Genomic DNA, 18,679 nt, shown 5'->3' with positions numbered 1-18,679 from the left:
GAGCGAGGGAGGAGGGAACTGGGATGAGGTGCAGTGGGACAGAGCTTCTGTCTACTGAGAGGGCACACGATTCCCAGGAGGGATTGATCAGAGACATCTCTTAAGGGATTCATCCAAAGTTGGGGGTGCGGGGATTGACCCAGCAGAGAGAGGGGCTGAGGAAATCTAGAGGCCAAATGTTTGGAGTTGTCAGCTGTTGGCTGGAGGAGACATGGCCAGAGTTGAGATTCAGAACAGAATCTCCAAGAAAGTCACCTGAGTGGTCCACGAAAGAAAGAGGCTGCTTTGAGCATCATCAGAGTCAGAGAGCCACAGTGCCACAACACGCCAGGACAGGTCATTTAAGACCAGGTCATTCTCCATACCCCTTCCCCTGGACCCTGCCTATCCCTAAGGAGTCAGCAACCACACTGAGTGCAAAAGGAGCTCAGGAAAAAGGCAAGTAGTTAAACTCATCCTCCCTCCTCGCGACAACCATCCAGCCTGTTGTCATTCAATCACTAAGCCAACTCTTTGCCACTCTGTAGACTGTAGCACACCAGGCTCTTTTGTCCTCCACCATCTCCCAGAGTTTGCTCAAATTCATGTCCACTGAAGTCTGTGATGTTACCTAATCAGCTCATCCTCTGTTGCCCCCTTCTCCTTTTGCCTTCAATCTTTCCCAGCATCGGGATCTTTTCCAGTGAGTCCACTCTTCACATCCAGCCTGGGGCAGGTCTAAATCAGGGCAGAAGAAGAAGGCTTGATACTAAAGTGAGAAGTTTTGATTATTAGTTTGAACTAGACACTTAGATTACTGTCGTGAGACATTTTGGGTCACTAAAAGTGACTAGACAAGCAGCAGAACCTGTATGACACTTCACCCAGGGCTGAAAGAGAAGGAGACCCAGAGTAGGGAGAAAACCACTTGGAATCAGAAATACAATTGTTTTGTACACACAGGATTCCGCTTACGCAATAAAATGGCCAGTGCAGGCAGGAATTACTAGCTCCTATTTCTCCAATTGAGCTTCCCAGGTGGCGCTACTGGTAAAGAACTTGCCTACTGATGCAAGAGATAGAAGAGACGCAGGTTCTTTCCCTGGGTTGGGAAGATCCCCTGGAAGAGGGCATGGCAACCCACTCCAGTATTCTTTCCTGGAGAATCCCATGGACAGGGGAGCCTGTTGGGCTATGGTCCATAGGGTCACACAGAGTTGGGCACGACTAAAGCAACTTAGCATGCACGCACTCCTCCAGTCAGGTCCTTTCTTTCTGGAGTCATTTTTGTCTCCTGTTCCCTTCTTTGTTCAGATAAGATTCTCCTATGGGTTCTTCTCTGGAGCTGGTGTTGCTGTTTTGGGATTAAATGCCCAAACAGCTTTTTCACCTCCAAAACACCATGCAGAGCTGCTCAGAAGTTATTCTCACCATCAGGAGTGACTGACTGCCTTTCAGAACCAGGGTCTCCCAAACGTTCACTACTGAGAAAACTGCCCAGTGGGAGATGCATCTTCCTCGGATGGCCCTGGAGTGGTGTGACTGGGAACGTGCACTGTGGCCAGAGCTGCATCAGCTCCTGCCCCACGGTATCCTATTTACTAGCTGTCTGACCTGCGGGACTTTTTAAACCATCCTGTGCTAAGAGATGCGGAATAACTACAACCACAAAAGCAACGATAAGCAACGAGCATATCAACCTGTGTGGGTCTTACGAAGAGACTGGCTCAATACAGGGCACTATTAGTTCTGTGCTTTGCCAGAAGATAGAGACATTTTTCGGAAGAGTTCCTTTGTTATTGAATCTCTCTACCACCGAGCTTTGCTCCAGAGGAAGCTTTGGGCCAGTTCTATAGCCAGATCCTTTCTGTGCGCTCAATCGCTCCAGTCACGCCTGACTTTGTGATCCCACGAACTCTAGCCCACCGGGCTCCTCTGTCCATGGGGATTCTCCAGGCAAGAATACTGGAGTGGGTTGCCAGCTCTTCTCCATGGCCCCTTTCTACTGCTACCCAAGTCTCCTTTTCTCCTTTCTTAGGGTTTGGAAGAACTCAAGGGTATCACGTACCGAAGCCCCACTGCATTATTCTCCCACAGCTCCCAGCAGGTGACACGTCGATCTTTAACCTGCCATGAGTAGAGCCTGCTGGGTCTCCAGCCCCATCCTTTTTCTTTTTTTTTTTTTGAGTTTAAATCCATTTTATTTTTAAATAACCTACATGATATGATTTTTCCCCCTCAAAAACAATGCCTCTGCTCCAAATAAATCAATGTTCAAAACAAATGAAGAACTTAAGATGACATCAGTCTCCTTTGTCTAAGTCCTGGTGTTGTGTGGATGAAAAGCAGCAGTCAGACAGTCATGATCATGGTGAGAGATCCAAAGTCAGTGTCAAATTTGCTAACATTTTGCATTTCTAAGCCATCTTTAAAGAAAATCATCTATGGTGTCGCATCATCCTCAGGGTAGTCCATCAGAGCAACCCTGTCATCTGGATCATTTTCACTGGTAAAGAACTGATAGTGTTTGAAATCAGCAAGGATGTGCTTGATTTTTTCTGCAGTTCTTGTCATAAAAGGTTTTACTTTTTCTAGTCTCTGTTCTTCAAATTTCCCTTTGATTGACTTCATGTAATCTTTGATGGCCTTCTTGTAGGTTTCTTTTGTGAAGCTGGTTTCCTAGAAGTGACGGTTCATGACAATCATCGACACCAGTGATTACTTACTGTACTTTTGGTTCCTTTGCCCTCTGGGCCTTCAGCGGAGGCATTTCTGCCAATGAGCCTGTCATCAATGTTACCCTCCGTCCTACTGACCATCTTCCCCACCCCTCCAGACATAACCTGTCTGCGACTTTCTAGATCTTGCAGATGTCTGAAAAACATCTCATCATGGCTGATGAGGGCCCAGTAGATTGTCATGGTAGCAACTGGACAACGCCATGGCAACGCCAAGCACCATGGTAACGCCTTGGTGGTGCTAGCTTAGTAGGAGCACAGAGCTCAGAGCTAGTGCAGTGCTGCTGGAGAAACACTGGAGTGAGATGGGGGGCAGCGGCAGAGGGGACGGAAAAGTCCTATCTTTCTTTGATGACCGCTGGAGGTACAAACTCAAATGTGTACCACGCAGGCAAGTGACAAAGGTCTTGGCCTCAGAAGACCTTGAAAATCAGCTGGGTCCTGCTCTGGGTCTTGCCAACTGGATAAAGCATGCTTCCAGTGTTCAGGGTGAATGGACAAATATACCCAGACAAATATAGAAATTTCTTGAGTACAGAGTAGGAGATGAGACAAGTGCATGATTGTTCAACTTTCCAATTTTCTTTTCAGACCCATTGTTGTATCAGTCTAAAATGACAGGAAGGGACTTCCCTGGCAGTCCCATGTTTAAGACTTGGCCTTCCAATGCTGGGGACTCAGGTTCGATCCTTGTTGGGAAAGTAAGATCCCACATGCCTCCTGGCCACAAAACCCAAAACATTAAAAAAAAAGAAGAAGAAGACAATGTAAAAAATTCAGTAAAGACTTTGTAAAAAATAAAATGACAAGAAAAGTCACTGTCCGCAGTGGAGACGGAGTGGATATACCATCACAGTTTAAAAGGAAGGAGGCTAAGAAATGACTGGAGTCAGGCAGGCTTAAGGGCATAGACTGTGCCATGCTCCAACATTCTGGCCTTCAAGTTCCTGTTCTGGAAGCTGGGCAAACACGAGAATATTTTTAATAGAGGAGCTAGAGGTTTTGGGATAAAAATTGGCATGTGTTTTTTTAACACATCCCTGTTATGGCCCTGTTTGATCTTTAGGTAAACTGTTAAAAGTACGTTCTGAATATTCTGCAAAATATTCTGAATGTTAAAGGTATTACTTCACCTTTCACCACTGTAACTTATCAAAAAGAAAAAGGCCAGTTGCATTTAGAGGCAAGTTGTACAATGTAACCAGTGCATAATACTTGAGATACAAGTGAGATGAATAGGAAAGCAAGTCATCAATGACCAAAGGAATTTGCCTCTCCACTAATTCTGCCTAATGGGTGTACAGCCCTATGGAAATGAACTACATTTCAATATTAAAAACAAGCACATTTCTCTTCCCCATGACTCACCAGAAAGAATGCAAATAACTAACTCAGGGCCAGGAGGTAGCCTTTATATTGCTGGGTTGCCCTTATATATTGCCCTTATATTATGGGTTGGTGGGTGCTGACTCAAAACACTCCTCTATTTGGGGATTAGTTCCTAGCTGCAGGACATATTCTTAATGAGTTCCCCTACTTTAGCCACCATGATGCCAGCCAACTTATGGCGAAATGACTGAATGGGTTAAAAACTTGTGAAGAAATAGGAAAGGGCAGAGTAGTGAATGGAGGGGGTAGAGATAGGAGTGAGGGCCTTTAAACACATTCATTAATAATTTGAGGAAGGAAGTGAAGGGCAAGTTTGTGTATGATGCAATATTGTTCCAGTTACTAAACATCATGAAGAAATGAGAGGAACTGTAGTTGAATTTAAAACACAATGCAAGGGCCATTAAGGGAGGGGGATACAACAGGCTTCTTGTTATAGTGAGTAAATCTTTTGAGTCTTGACAGAAACTTATTTCCCAAATATTTTACATTAAGGAAACGCTGACTCTGCTAAAAATCTCTGCAAAGCAGACCAGTACTAGCAAAAGAATATTAATGTCCTTAAATGTTTCAAATAGAGTAATTTAGGACTACTTTCAGATGGAGAAAAAAATGGAGTTTCTAAGTTTTAGTGAAATAGTATGATAATTCTGAAATCTGCAACAGGAAGTCTGCCTGGGAGGGAAAGAGGGAATTTTACACTTCTGTAAAATTGTTTTCAAACAGTTTAGTGATAGAGCTATGCACTTGGGGTTAAACTTGGGAAAGACAGAAAATTAAGAGAATCTGTACAGACAATATTTTAAAGAAAGGAAGAAACCTTGGAAAACTAGCCTTCAATTTAAAATTACAGATTGTTATTAAGGTGTCCCATTCTTATCTTAACTCTTTGGACAGGTATGAAAAGGAATAATAAATACAAATCAGAATTTCCCAAACAGGAACATTTCAAGTTTGCAGAGTGGAGGAATAACTGAGCTAATATGATTCAAGTCATTCATTCAAAAGATATTTATTGGGAGAGTTAAAAAAAAAATGAACCTAGAAGAAGAGATAAACAAGTACACAGGTAACAAATCACCAGGTAGAAAATGATCAATGCCACAAACAGGTACAAATCAGAACCTCTGTCCAAGAAAACCTCTTTCTGAGAGAACAAAAAGAGATGGATGGGGCAGTATTCGGTCAGGGAGGAGGAAGAACTGTACTAAAAGCGTCAGGCTGGTTGGGAAAGTGGCTCAGTGCGGTGAGAGATGCAGGTAGGCCAGGTCCAGGACCAACCCTGAAGACTCGCTCAAGGAATTTGAACTTTACCCTTCATCATTTCTAGTACTTTTTTGACCTGTAGTGTAGCTTGCTGCAGGCTGAAGGGATGAATGAAGCCATTGAAATGCTTTTTTGAGCAGACAAGTGACAAACTCCAATTTTTGTTTTAAAAAGATTAAGTGGTGTGTAGGAAGGAGGAGGATGGGATATCTATTCTAAAAGCTTACTGAGTTAACCCTACTTTGTGCCCAGCATTCCATTAGACGCTTCACACACACATTCTCAATAATGATTTAATCCTGAGAGTCACCCTTTGAAGAAGGAAGAATAAGTACAGAAATTTCCATTTTATTGTTAAAAAAACAGGTTCAGAAAGGTTGCATAACTTTCCAAACGTCACACATGTAAAAGTGATAGAATTAGTCTCCAACCCAAGTTTGTCTCATAAGCTCCTTCTTTCTGAAAACACACACAAACACTGTAACATGTTGACACTACTCAAATGAGGACAGGATGGTTTTAATAAGGACAATGACGGGGAATGGAAAGGAAGGAAGAGAGAGAAGAGATTTCAGCAGAGTCAGAAGTATGTGGCTACTGAAAACTGTATGGGGATAAGGGATTCAAAAAAGAGTCTGTTTCCAGTCCAGATAACACAATATGGCTGTGAACTCAGATCTGCAAATGAAGATAGGGAATTAAGTTTAGGGTTTATTGTTTGAAATGACAGCAAAACATTCATACAAGAGGAAGCAGGTTCATTTTCTCCAACATGTGTAAAAATCACATAGAGGTCATTGGCAACCCACGCAGAAATTAAAGTGTCACTCCTAGGCCACAGATGCATACCAAGGCCATTCTCTCTGGCTGTCCAGCCTTTGCACAGGTGGCTTCTGCTCCTTGGCACCTTTCTGCCTCTCCCTGTCTTCAGTTCATCCCTCAGCCCATTTCCCAGGACAGCCTTCCCTGACTCTCCAGTTTAACCATCTTAATTCTTTTCTCCCAGTGCCTCTGTCCTTTTCTGCGTCTCCTCCCAGACTGAGCAGCTGGAGGGCTGGGGCTGTCTTCACCCTGACATTGTGCAGTCTCTGAAGGTATCTATTGTTAAAATCTGACCCTCAAAAAATATTTGTTGGCAGCCTGACTGATTGCTATTGTTGCCCTAGAAAACAACCCTACCCTGCCCTGTTAAGTCACAGTTTCTTCCTTCTTAGGACAGTGCAGTTAACCTCAAGACTAGGAAATCATCTTCCTCCTCACATACCAGGCTATTATTCATGCAGTTTACTCACTGCAAAAAAGTTCCCTTGAAAAAAAGCTAACAACTAGTCAAAGATTTACGAGCTTCCTAGTGTCAATCAACTTTTCAAACAGATCACTTCTGGGCTGGGGTGTGGGGAATGGAACCCTTCTTTGCTCTTTGTTTTCAAAATACCCAAGTGGTGGTAGAAGCTCTTCAAAATTCCTCTTCAGGAGGGTCTCAGGCGCTGCACTCAGGTTGTGATTGGAAGTATGGACCTTTTTTTGAACCAGCTTTCGCAGAGTAAACAGTGTTCTTACTTAAAAGTAAGAATTTCTCTCTGTGTGGTCCAGCTTGAGGGTGAGGGCATGTGGCTATCACTGGGGAAGTGGGGGAGTCTCTAAGGCACTTCGGCTCCTTTTGAAAAAGGTAGCGTTGAGGTCCACTGGCAACTGTCAAATTCCATTCTATGTTCTTTCCGCAGGTATTTCCCTTGAGCGTTAGATGTATAAATCCGCTGAAGGGGCGGGGGCGGGGGCGGGGGCGGGGGTAGCTGCGGAAACCAATTCCCAGAAGGGTCTGGCGAATCTCGGGAGGGCTGGGGTTTTCTCATTGGGGTTTTAAGGCCGCTCACAGCCACGACTTGGAGCCACACTTGGCTAGAGTGTTGGCTTTTACAAGGCCAAGCCGAGGAAACGCACGAGGTGGGTTCGCGCCGGGCTGTCCCGGTTCGGTGGAGCGGGGGCGGTGACTGTGGGGCCGCGGGTGGGGCGGGGGCGGGGCGGGGCGGGGCTAGCCAGGCCGAGGTCCCGGGGCGGAGCCAGGCGCGCGGCTCGCCCTCGCGGAGGCCGCGGGCTGGGCTCCGCCTCGCCGGGCTACGCAGGCGGCGGAGCTGCGGCACAGGCCGGGCGGCACCATGGCGGCGGCGGCGCCTGATGCTCTTGCGGGTTTTTCCGAGGCGCCGGCTCCGACTGCGACGGCAGAGCCAGCGGCCGGGGGCGAGGACAGTCGTGAGGTCCGAGTGCTGCAGAGCCTGCGGGGCAAGATCTGTAAGCGGGGGCCGGGGTGAGGGAACCCACCCGGCTGCGACGGCGGCCGCGGGGCTGAGGGGGCGGCGGGCGCGCGGGGGTGGCGGCGCCGGGACCGCGGGGCCGAGAGGGGCCTGGCCGGGGGCCGGGAGGAGGGCCGGCACGAGACGCTGGAAGTGGGGGTGTGTTGGGGGAGGCGTCGCTCAGACGGGGCGGCGTGGGCTGAGGCTGCCCCTGTCCGGGGAATTTGCCAGGGACGGGGATGGGGGGGGGGGGGGCCGTGCTGGGGGCAGCGCCCGCGCGAGGGGCTTGGCTTTGGGACGCGGCCTGGAAGAGGGGACGCCCCGGCCCGGGGTGCGGCCGGGGGCGCGGGCCGGGGGCGTGAGGAGCTTCCGGCTGTCCTCCGACGCAGGCCTCCAGGCGGCTGAGGGCGTCGGGAGCGGCACCGTGGTGGGAGCCGGGCGGTAATTACCGGGGGGCGCGGCCGGAGGAGGAAGGCGTGGAAGTGGGGCTGGCCCGAGGGGAGGGGGCTGCCTGTTTTTCTGGGTTCTCGAGGTTGGAGAAGGCGCCCAGAGCTGGAGGAAGAGATACGCCCCGGGACTCCAGCGGCCGCACGGGTGCTCGAGAGTGAGCGTGCCGGGAGGGGCAGGGGCCGGACACCTGTACTCGCCCCACCTCGCTGCGGCGGGGACTTGAATCGAGAGACAGCGTGACTGACAGGTTCTTGAGGCAGGATGTAGTGGCTTCCTGTGAGCAGGTCTCAAAACACAGTCATCCAGCCCTCACTTAACCCACTTAATTCCTTTCTTTCTCATGCATTTAATTGTTTGTGAGTAAGCCAACCTACTTGCCTTCACAGTTTTACTTAGAGGCCCCGAGTATTTCTATAGACAGACTATTTGAGTTCAGTCATTTGGACTTCTTTTTTTTTAATGACCGTTTGGCTTTCGATTGTCAGTTTTTTTTCATAGTAGTTTATTCAGAAGAAACGCTTTTTGGTGGGGGGCTATTTGTAATTTATATCAAATACAGCATATTTTTGCTTTGGTCGATAATTAGCTTTGCTTCCTTGATTCTGTATCCTCAGATTGGAAACATGCTTCATATTTCATTTAAATAGCCCTTAGTCATGAGTATTTTTTGCCTTGAAGAAAATCAAATTGCTATAATATGGTTAACAATGCTCTTTCTTGCACAGGGTGTAAAATTTTCCTCTTTCCTTATAGTGATACTATTAATTGAGCTTAACTTCCCCCACTTTATTTTTTCAAGTTGCTCCCCCTTTCAAGAATTTAGGATTTTGTTAAACCTCAGAAGCAGACATCTGAAATTCTCTCACCTTTTTATTTCCACAAGTAGACCTGCGGTTCTTAAGAGAGTACAGTTCTTAAAACCTGGAAAAAATGACAGCAGAGAAGATCTTGTCAGTATTGGAGTTCCCAACATAACCTTCTAGAATATAAAATGTTTTCAGTATTCAAATGAAGTATTATGCTTAATATTTCATAAATCTGATATTTGGGAAAACTGTAAATGAATGGGTTGGAGAAGGCAATGGTGACCCACTCCAGTACTCCTGCCTGGAAAATCCCACGGACAGAGAAGCCTGGTAGGCTGCAGTCCATGGGGTTGCTAAGAGTCAGACATGACTGAGCGACTTCACTTTGGCTTTTCACTTTCCTGCATTGGAGAAGGAAATGGCAACCCACTCCTGTGTTCTTGCCTGGAGAATCCCAGGGACGGGGGAGCCTGGTGGGCTGCTGTCTATGGGGTCGCACAGAGTCGGACACGACTGAAGCGACTTAGCAGCAGCAGCATAAATGTATGGATAGAGCACCTCTCTTGGTGTAGTTTTTCACATTCTCACTGCTTTATATTTAGTGGCACTCGATGTTAGGCAACATCTGTTGGAGCCTTGCTGATTTATATAGCTGCAGATTATACCATGGAACTACATATACACATGTCTTGGAGTTGAGAGTTGGGCCGTTTTCCAGGAGTTAGCTGCCCGGCATCCCGTTCTCACCTCCTCCATGGCAAAGGTAGCACAGTAAATGATAACACTGTGAGTGAAACTCTAGCCTACAAATAAAAAACCACAACTTTGTTTCTATGGGAGAGAGCAGCTCTACACCCCAGACTTGGAGATTGAACATCTTATTGCCCAGAATGCTATTACCTCTTTAGCCATAGTTAAAGTATTACATCTGTTATCTCAAGTCAGTTTCTTGCTTTTTGAATTGCTCAGCCTATAGCTCAGGTCATGGCATGTCTGTTGCATAGAAAAAAGGTATTAGGATACTTATTTATGAAGGTTCTCTCCATTTCCCTCTTTTTTTCTTTGCCCTCCTTTTAGCTGCTTGGTTGACCTTCAGAACCTGTGAAGAGGTGCAGTTTTCTGTTTCCCTGAAACTGACATGTGGGTTTTGCAGGTTGGGGGCTGGGGGGCTGGAAGAGTCATTATTAGCAGGTGCTAAAGTCACAGAAATGGGATGATAGTGGTTCTGACAATGCAGATATTAAGCAGCTTGGGGGTGGGGGTGAGCTTGTCAGCTCTCTTCACAATGCTAGGAGACCTTGGAGCCACTGGCCTGGAGATATGCTGGCAGATTGCAGACTGCTGATTGAGAGTCTCTGACTTGGGGAATTGGAGATTCATAGGTCTGAAAGTGCGCCTGAAAGAAAATGTCCTTTTTCCTGGACTTGGACCCTTCAACTCCAAATTGTGCCAGCATAAAGTGAGGAGGAATGGGTTTATATATATACACACACACATACACACACACACATATATACATACGTATGTATATATTTATGGGGCTTTCCCAGTGGCTCAGCAATTCCCGCGAATTGCTCCTGCAATTTAGGAGTTGCTGGTTCCATCTCTGGGTCAGGAAGATCCCCTGGAGGAGGGCATGGTAACCTACTCCATTTTTCTTGCCTGGACAATTCCATGGATCTTTAGAGATTTCATTCCAGTATTTATTAATTTTCCCATATCCCATTTAATTTTCACATTTCCCACATACTCCTCAAGGTGAAATGACATTTTGTGGTCACTCTCCAACAGTCAACTTGCATTTGCAAATCCAGGGTGCTATAGTATTTGAGCTTATATGCTGATCCCCAGTTGCCTGAGGTCATATTAGTGCAGTAGGAAACCATGGCAGCTCCAAATATTAATAATCAGCGTGCAGGTTTGGTTGTTGGATGTCCTAGAGTAGTTGTATGAACCTTTGATACAGGAAAGTTAAGGTTGTACTCCAGACTCCATCCTTTCATCTGAACTCCTGTGTCGTGAGTGACTGGTATGTTAGACTTCTAGAAGCACGTTGGCCCCAGCCCTCTAAAAACAGCATACATAAGTGAAAGATGGGGATTAGGGCTTTCTCCTTTATACTCTCAGGCTTCATGCTCTTATTGTGTGATGTCCTCCTTTTTGGTTAGTACTTTTTGTTAAGTTTGCTCTCATCAGTTAAATCATGTTGCAAAAATGTTGCTCAAAGAACCCATACCGCCTTATGCATGGATTTACCTGCTCGAGGGAGACCAGATTGATAAGGGAGCCAGTGAGGATCTGTGTGAATATTGAGATGTGTGGTACAGTATGAGATCTGTGGGACCGTGATGTGTCCCAGAACTTACATGTTCTCCCTGGTATCTTCAGATGAAGCATGACCTAGGACTGTTTGACAAAGTAGGATGTGTGGGGTCTGGTTAAGTGCTTGAATTTAGATGCTTGGTCAAGTGAGTTGCCTAGGTTTGATTCTGCACTTAATTTCTGACTTTTGTTAACCTCTGTGTATCTCTGTATTCTTGTGTGTAAAGTGGGGGTAATAAAAACACCTCTATCTCACAGGATTGATTTGAGGATTAAATAAAACCCCTTCTCTGATCATTTCTCTTTCTCCTCCCAAGGAGGTGAATCAGACTTGGACCATCTCTTAGGAAGGAGTAAAGTAATAAATAACAACTAATGTTTATTTTATGTTTTGGTACAATATGTGCTGGCATTTCCTGATGTACAAAGCTGATTAAAATCAAGAGTCCTGAATTCTGTTTCATACATTGTTAGTTGTTATTCATGTGACTTTAGGCAGCTCACTTACCTTTGTCATCTTTAAAATGGAAATAAATTCCTCATCACTAGGCATTTTTACTTGTTGTTCCCTCTGCTCGGGAGTGCCTTCCCTTTCCTCCACCCCATATTTATGTCAGGGAACCCATGTTCATCCTTCAGAAGCTTTCTCCGTGTGATCTCCTAGCCAGAGCCTTTTGGGGGAGCACTGCTACCTTCATTCCTGGAGAGACTGTGTTAGGCCTTTGTACTGTTGGGGGATCACAGTTTGTTGTTGATTTCCTTATTACAGCACATTTTATAGAAATCATTTATTTCCTCCATTAGACTGTGAATTCTTCCAAGGTAGAATTCATTCTTGTTCATGTTCTCTTTTTTTTTAAACTATCCAGGTGTCAGCATGGTGCCTAGAACAAAATTGGCCTTTAGAAAATGCCTTACTTCTCTATATTATCCTGAGGGAGATTTTAGATACATGCTAGACATGAAAGTGTTCTGTAAATTTTACAGCTAAGCAAACTAGAAAGTTATTAAAAGAAAACTACATGGGCCTATGGCAGGAAGTTCATCCCTTTCAAAATCACAGTGCCAGGTGACCTTAGGTTTGAACTGTTGCCCAAGTTACCTCATTAGGAAAAGAATTAAATTTTTCTAAATGCTCAGATTGCTTGTTATTAGGGGATTGAATATTGTTACCTGACTGTATTCCTTGAATATTGTTACTAATTGGTCCTGACCCTGTAACAGAAAAATCTTATAATCCTACTTTACACATTAGATGTTTTTACATGGCAGGTTTAATTTTTTTGGTAATAAAATACAAACCTAAGACAATTTATTGACCATGCAATAGAATTGAGGAGAGATTAAAAAGAGTTTATTCATGCTGAGAATTTATTATCAGATATTTGAAATGAGATGAGTTATTTAATAAGTTAGTAGAAAGAGGTTAAAAAGGGTTTGTTCATGCCAAGAACTCATTATTGTCAGAAATTTAAAATGAGATGATGAGTTATTTACGATGGAGGAAGAATCCATCTTTCAGATGGATAGAAATGAGAGAAAAGGGTTCTTTGTAAAAGTTCACAGAGCAGTCTGCTAATCATTTGCTCTGAGGAAGACAGGAGGTAAACCTCAATGAGTTCATAGAATTTTTCTTTTTTAACTTAGGACTCTTTGAATAGACTGTTGAGAGACTGTGGAACTAATGTAGCTAAAATAAAACTATTGCTTTATCCTTTAATCGTCGATGCTAATCCTATTTCTTGTTAATGTGCTTTATGAAATTATTTGACTATAATAGCAGATTATGTTTTACCTGCTATACTAATGAAATTCTTTGTGCTTTTGAGAGCTGCTAACAGTTTTGTTGTAATCAGTTAATATAAATTAAGAAACTTTTATGTATATTAAGAAATTTCTGTGATAATCTTTAGTTTTGTATGTCATTGTCACCAAAAATCCCTAGCTAAAATAATTACACTTTATAAGGTTATACTAGTACAACTCATGCAAACATCAGTGTACAGTACTCAGTAAATTTGTTACTGTGAACTTAGTTCTAAGAATATCATTAATGACAGAATGACTTTGGGCAAATTCTTTAACTTTGCTAAGCTTCTGTTTTCTTACTTGCAGAATGAGAGGGCTGGATGTGGTCTTTCACGTCCCTTCCAGCACTGAGTCTTTGATTGTTGTGTTTTAACTTGAACCATTTAGTTTAAGATAGCACATCAGGTGCTTTTATTTTAGTGCTTAAATGTATTTAGTATACTTACTGTGTATGATATTTAGTATTTTTAAAAACTTATTTAAGATTTACTAGATAAGATTGTTTGAATCCTAACAATTTTTTTTTTTCTATGACTGTTAACTTTATTCAGCAGTACTCAATGCATATCTGAGTTTCTTTGAGGACCCTAGCCTACTAGACTATGAAATGGGCCTAAGCCCATGAGATGAAAAAAGGTTCTTACTAGTTTATCCTAAAGTGATAGTTTCTTTTAGACACCTGTATTCTTAGAGAATTATAGAAGGTTAGGTGGGGGAAGTAGAGAACATATCTTGTTCAGTCCTCTAGCTTTACAAATGAAGAAGTTGACACTCAAAAACTCCATTAATGGACTGCTGGGTGTTAGTCCACTGCCATCAGTTTTTGCTAAAATGCTACATAGGATGAACTCATTAGTATGAATGTTGCAAAAGTACTGTGTTTAGTGGATGAAGATGACACTGCCTGTCTAATGATAATATCCAGAAGTAGTACAGATTTTCACTGAACCATCTACACATTCTCATCTGTTCCTTTTTAAGAACCACGTGAAGTGGTTAGGGTTAACAGTGAAACTGTGTTTGTAATTTAAGTAGAGTTGAGCCTGGATGTTTACCTGTTTGTATCATGCTCTGAACTCAGTTGTTTTCAGATGTGACTGTCCATCAGTGTCACCTGTGAACTTAAAAAAATTCTGATGCGCAGGCTTTACTCCAGACCTACTAACTCAGAATCTCTGGGTGGTGCTTGGACATCTGTAGGTTTAAAACATTCTGCAGAGGTGGGCAGCTAGAATGGTGACCCTCTGCTTTTACCCATTGAACAGACTAGCCACCCACTACCTGAATGATAGCAACCTGCTGTGTGTGACCGTTTAAAAGATACCAGTAGAAATGTCAGTGTGAGCACAGGGAGGTTTTCAATTGATTGTTTTTAAATGTCTTCCTTTTATTTGATTAGATAGTACAAATACTTGGTACCGTATTCAAAAGGTAAGTAATGGTATACATTAAAAAGTTAACTCTTTTCACTTCTTTTATCCTCTAGCCATTCCCTTCCCGGAAGCAAGCGTTACCAGTTTCTTGTGGATCCATACAGAGTTTATTTAGGCACTTACACTTAAATGTACGAGTATTAGTATCTCTCTCTCACCAATGTACACATCACAGAAAAATATACACATGGTTTGCATCTTGCTTTTTTATACTTAATGGTAATCTGAAGATTTTTCACAAATAAATGTGTGTGTGTATATATATGTGTGTACATATATATGATTTGCTTTGCCTGTGTGTTCAGTCCTGCCCCACTCTGTGACCCATGGACTGTAGCCTGCCATGCTCCTCTGAACTTGAGATTTCCCAGACAAGAATACTGTAAGAATTTCTGCTCTAGCAGATCTTCCCAACCCAGGAATGGAACCGGCGTCTCGTATGTCTTCTACGTTAGCAAGCCAAGTTCTTTACCACTGAGTCACCTGGGAAGCCCCACATATATGTGAGATATATATATATATCTCACACATACACACACACGGGAGAAGGGGTGGAGATGAGGGAAACTACCTCGTTTTTTTAACAGCTGCATAACAGTTCATCATCTCAATACACCACAGTTAATATAGCCAGTCCCCTATTGATGGACATTTATATTTTTTCTGATCTTTGCTATTACAAACTTTACTGAATAAATAATTGTTATTTTAAATATTTTTTAAAAATATATAAGTTTATTAATAAATAAATAGGTATGTTATTTTTAATATGATTTCATATGTCTATAGGATAAATTCCTAGATATTAAGTTGGTGAATTGAGTGGTATGTGCATTTTTATTTTGAAAAGACAGTGCCAAATTGCTTTTCATAGAAACTAACAATTTTTGCTCCCATCAGCAATGTAGGAATGCCTATTTCTTTATACCCCCATAGTGTGTATTTTAAAACTGCTTGATCTTTACTTGTCTGTTACATGAAAAGGAACGCTAATTTTTAGTTTTCATTTGGACTTCTAAAACAAAGTTGAGAATCTCTTCGTATTTTTAAGAGTCATTTTTATTTCCATTTTTTGGTGTTGATTTGGTTTGCCTTTTTTCCTGCGGAATTATCAGTCTTCTTACTAATTTGTGGGAATTATGCTAGTAAGGAAGTTAATTTTTTTTAGTGGAAAGATTTTTAAAAATTTAGATGTCTTGGCTGATGTCTGCTTGTATTCTTGAGGAGAAGTTGGTTGTGACATACAATAAGGGGGGTCTTGTTGGTTTCGTCTACTTAAATAATTTCTGATATTAGAATAGAGATGGAAAAAGAACTGTTTGAGGAAAAGTAAGTGAAGACTTACTATAAACAGGAACTAAAACGTAAACAATAGATTGGGAGTAGATATTTGCAGCAGATTCTACAGACAAAGAGAAAACTCTTATATAACACTTAACCTGTGTGCCAAGCAGTTTTATTTATTTTTTTTTTCTTTATTTTTTTTTTTTCTTTTTACAAAGCCTCCTAAGGCCTGCCATGTTGTCACACCACATTCTGTTGGTCAAAGTAAGTTACAGGGATATCTCAGATTCAGGGGTGGAGAAATGGAATCCACCTCCTGATGAGAGGAGTGGCAAAGTATGTAAATTTGAAATAGATGGATAGTTGATATTTTTTTTGTGAAATAATCTACCATGATACCCAAGTGATGTGTCAAATTGAAAATTTTCTTTGGTTTTGTCTTTTTTTTTTTTTTTTTAATTATTATTTTTACTTTATTTTACTTTACTGTATTGGTTTTGCCATACATTGACATGAATCCACCACGGGTGTACATCCGTTCCCAAACATGAACCCCCCTCCCACCTCCCTCCCCACAACATCCCTCTAGGTCAGCCACTACATAATGACCAAGCACTGTTTTAAAGCACTTTAAGTATTTCAACTAACTTAACCCTCATGGTGACTGTAAGTACAGTTATTATCCCCATTTTTACAGATGAGGAAACTGAGGCATGGAATAGCTAAACTAAGTAACTTGCCAAGATCTGTCAGCTAGTGAGCCCTGGGCGGACTGGTTCTGTTCCTCTTAACCTACTATCTATACTCCCTATTTGTTCATATCCAGAATGTATAAAAAGTTCATCCAAATTTTTAAAAGGAAAAGGCCATTAGAAAAATAAAGGATATAAATAGGCATTCCACAGAAAAGATACAAAAGGCCATAAACACAAGAAAATACTGGAAAGGTTTAACAAAAATTAATCAGGGAAATAAAACTTTAAAAAGTCATCAGTTTGTGAAAAAAAACAAAAGCTCATTAATTTCAGTATTTGGTGAAAGTTTAAGAAAACAGGTACTTTCTTCACTGTTGCTTGAGTTTAAATTGGAAAGCAATGTTGGAGAGCATTTTTCCAATACCGGTTAAAAATTTAAATATGTATTGGGCTTCCCTGGTAGCTCAGCTGGTAAAGAATCTGCCTGCAATGCAGGAGACCCTGGTTGATTCCTGGGTCAGGAATATCCACTGGAGAAGGGATAGGCTACCCACTCCAGTATTCTTGGGCTTCCCTGGTGGCTTAGATGGTAAAGAATCCACCTGCAATGCAGGAGACCTGGGTTTGATCCTCCTCCCACCCTCTGGAGGAGGGCATGCAACCCACACCAGTATTATTGCCTGGAGAATCCCCATGGACAGAGGAACATGGAGGGCTACAGTCTGTGGATTCACAAAGAGTTAGACATGACTGAGCGACTAAGTCTACACAGCACAGCACACCCTATATGTTTCTACTTCTGCATATCTGCCCTACAGAAACACTTACACATTTGCAGAAGAGGTGTATACAAAGATGTTTATTGTTACCTAGTTGGTAAGACAAAACAGAGGCAACTTAAGTGTCCATCAGTAGAAAAATGACTAAATAGTATATTCATATACATATTTTATAACAGCTAAAAAGAATGAGATGTATCTATAGTGTGAAAGGAAAGAACTTCAAGAAGTATTATTGTGGGAAAAAGAAGCCTGTCATTAGGGTGATATGTATAGTTATATGTATCTTATCTTCTTTATATGTATATGGTAAAAAGGACAGAAAGATGTTTGAAAAGATGAACACCATTGGTTGTTAGTAGTGGACAAAGGGAATTGGCCTTATAATGATTTACTTTTCTAGGAAGTGTATCTATGTATAAGCTATGTTATCAAAAAATGACTTTGTATAAATGAATTTGATTTAGTATTAATCTTATGCTGTAAGAGCCTCTCTTTCTTTAACTGGTGCAGAGTATTCTGTCTGCAAAAACAGTAACCAAAGGTTCAGTCAGTTGAGTTCAGTCGCTCAGTCATGTCCGACTCTTTGCGACCCCATGGACTGCAGCACGCCACGCCTCCCTGTCCATCACCAACTCCCGGAGTTCACTCAGACTCACGTCCATCGAGTCAGTGATGCCATCCAGCCATCTCATTCTCTGTCGTCCCCTTCTTCTCCTGCCTCCAATCCCTCCCAGCGTCAGAGTCATTTCCAATGAGTCAACTCTTCCCATGAGGTGGCCAAAGTACTGGAGTTTCAGCTTTAGCATCATTCCTTCCAAAGAACACCCAGGGCTGATCTTCTTAAGAATGGACTGGTGGATCTCCTTGCAGTCCAAGGGACTCTCAAGAGTTAGGTTGGATAATATTTTGAGTGCACATAAAGATAATTTTTCTCTGAAGTTTTTTGGTAACTGATACAACTTCACACCCACAAAACTGTAAGAATAATATAGTGAATTCCTATTTGCTCTGCCTGTTTTCAACAGTTGTTTGCATTCAGAAAGTTGACTTTTAAAAAATTCAGTGTTTCAGAGGAATGTAGTAAAGACAATAATTCCAATCCCTTAAAATACTTTAACATGTGTGTGTGTTACAGAACCTTTTCATTTTGAATTTGGACAGTTTTACTTTATAAAAAAATTTTCTTAGTGGATGGGAAAATGGACTAATATTTATTATTTACTCTTTTCCAGGCACTTTCCAGGATATTTTGTAAATTGTTTCATTAATTCAATTTCATGAAGAAATTTGTGCTTAATTCCAGTTTTAGCAAAGGAGCACACAGAAAGGTTATTTGCTTAGGGCTCAGTGGGGCAGAGCCAGGTATTCAGAAGGTATTTAAGACATCAAAGTCCCTGTCTTTTTCTCTGTCAGGTTGCCTGTCATGGCATATTGG

At 42.4% G+C, this 18,679-nt stretch overlaps 1 protein-coding gene and 1 pseudogene across 1 annotated transcript in view; one reads left to right on the top strand and one right to left on the bottom strand.

The window, feature by feature from the left end:
* Positions 1–2,331: 2,331 nt before the first annotated feature.
* LOC128053115 (translationally-controlled tumor protein-like) lies at positions 2,332–2,900 on the bottom strand (annotated as a pseudogene).
* A 4,608-nt stretch (positions 2,901–7,508) lies between these two features.
* RASA2 (RAS p21 protein activator 2) overlaps positions 7,509–18,679 on the top strand; it is a 121,439-nt gene continuing 110,268 nt past the window's right edge. The window contains exon 1 of the mRNA XM_052641190.1: positions 7,509–7,661. Coding sequence (XP_052497150.1) covers positions 7,529–7,661 — 133 coding nt within the window. The 5' untranslated portion in view covers positions 7,509–7,528. The remainder of the gene's footprint in view (positions 7,662–18,679) is intronic.

Source organism: Budorcas taxicolor, chromosome 1 (genome assembly GCF_023091745.1).
Source record: "Budorcas taxicolor isolate Tak-1 chromosome 1, Takin1.1, whole genome shotgun sequence".
Classification (NCBI taxonomy): Eukaryota; Metazoa; Chordata; class Mammalia; order Artiodactyla; family Bovidae; genus Budorcas; species Budorcas taxicolor.
Note: the sequence above shows the minus strand (reverse complement) of the source record. Positions and strands in the feature narration are given on the sequence as shown.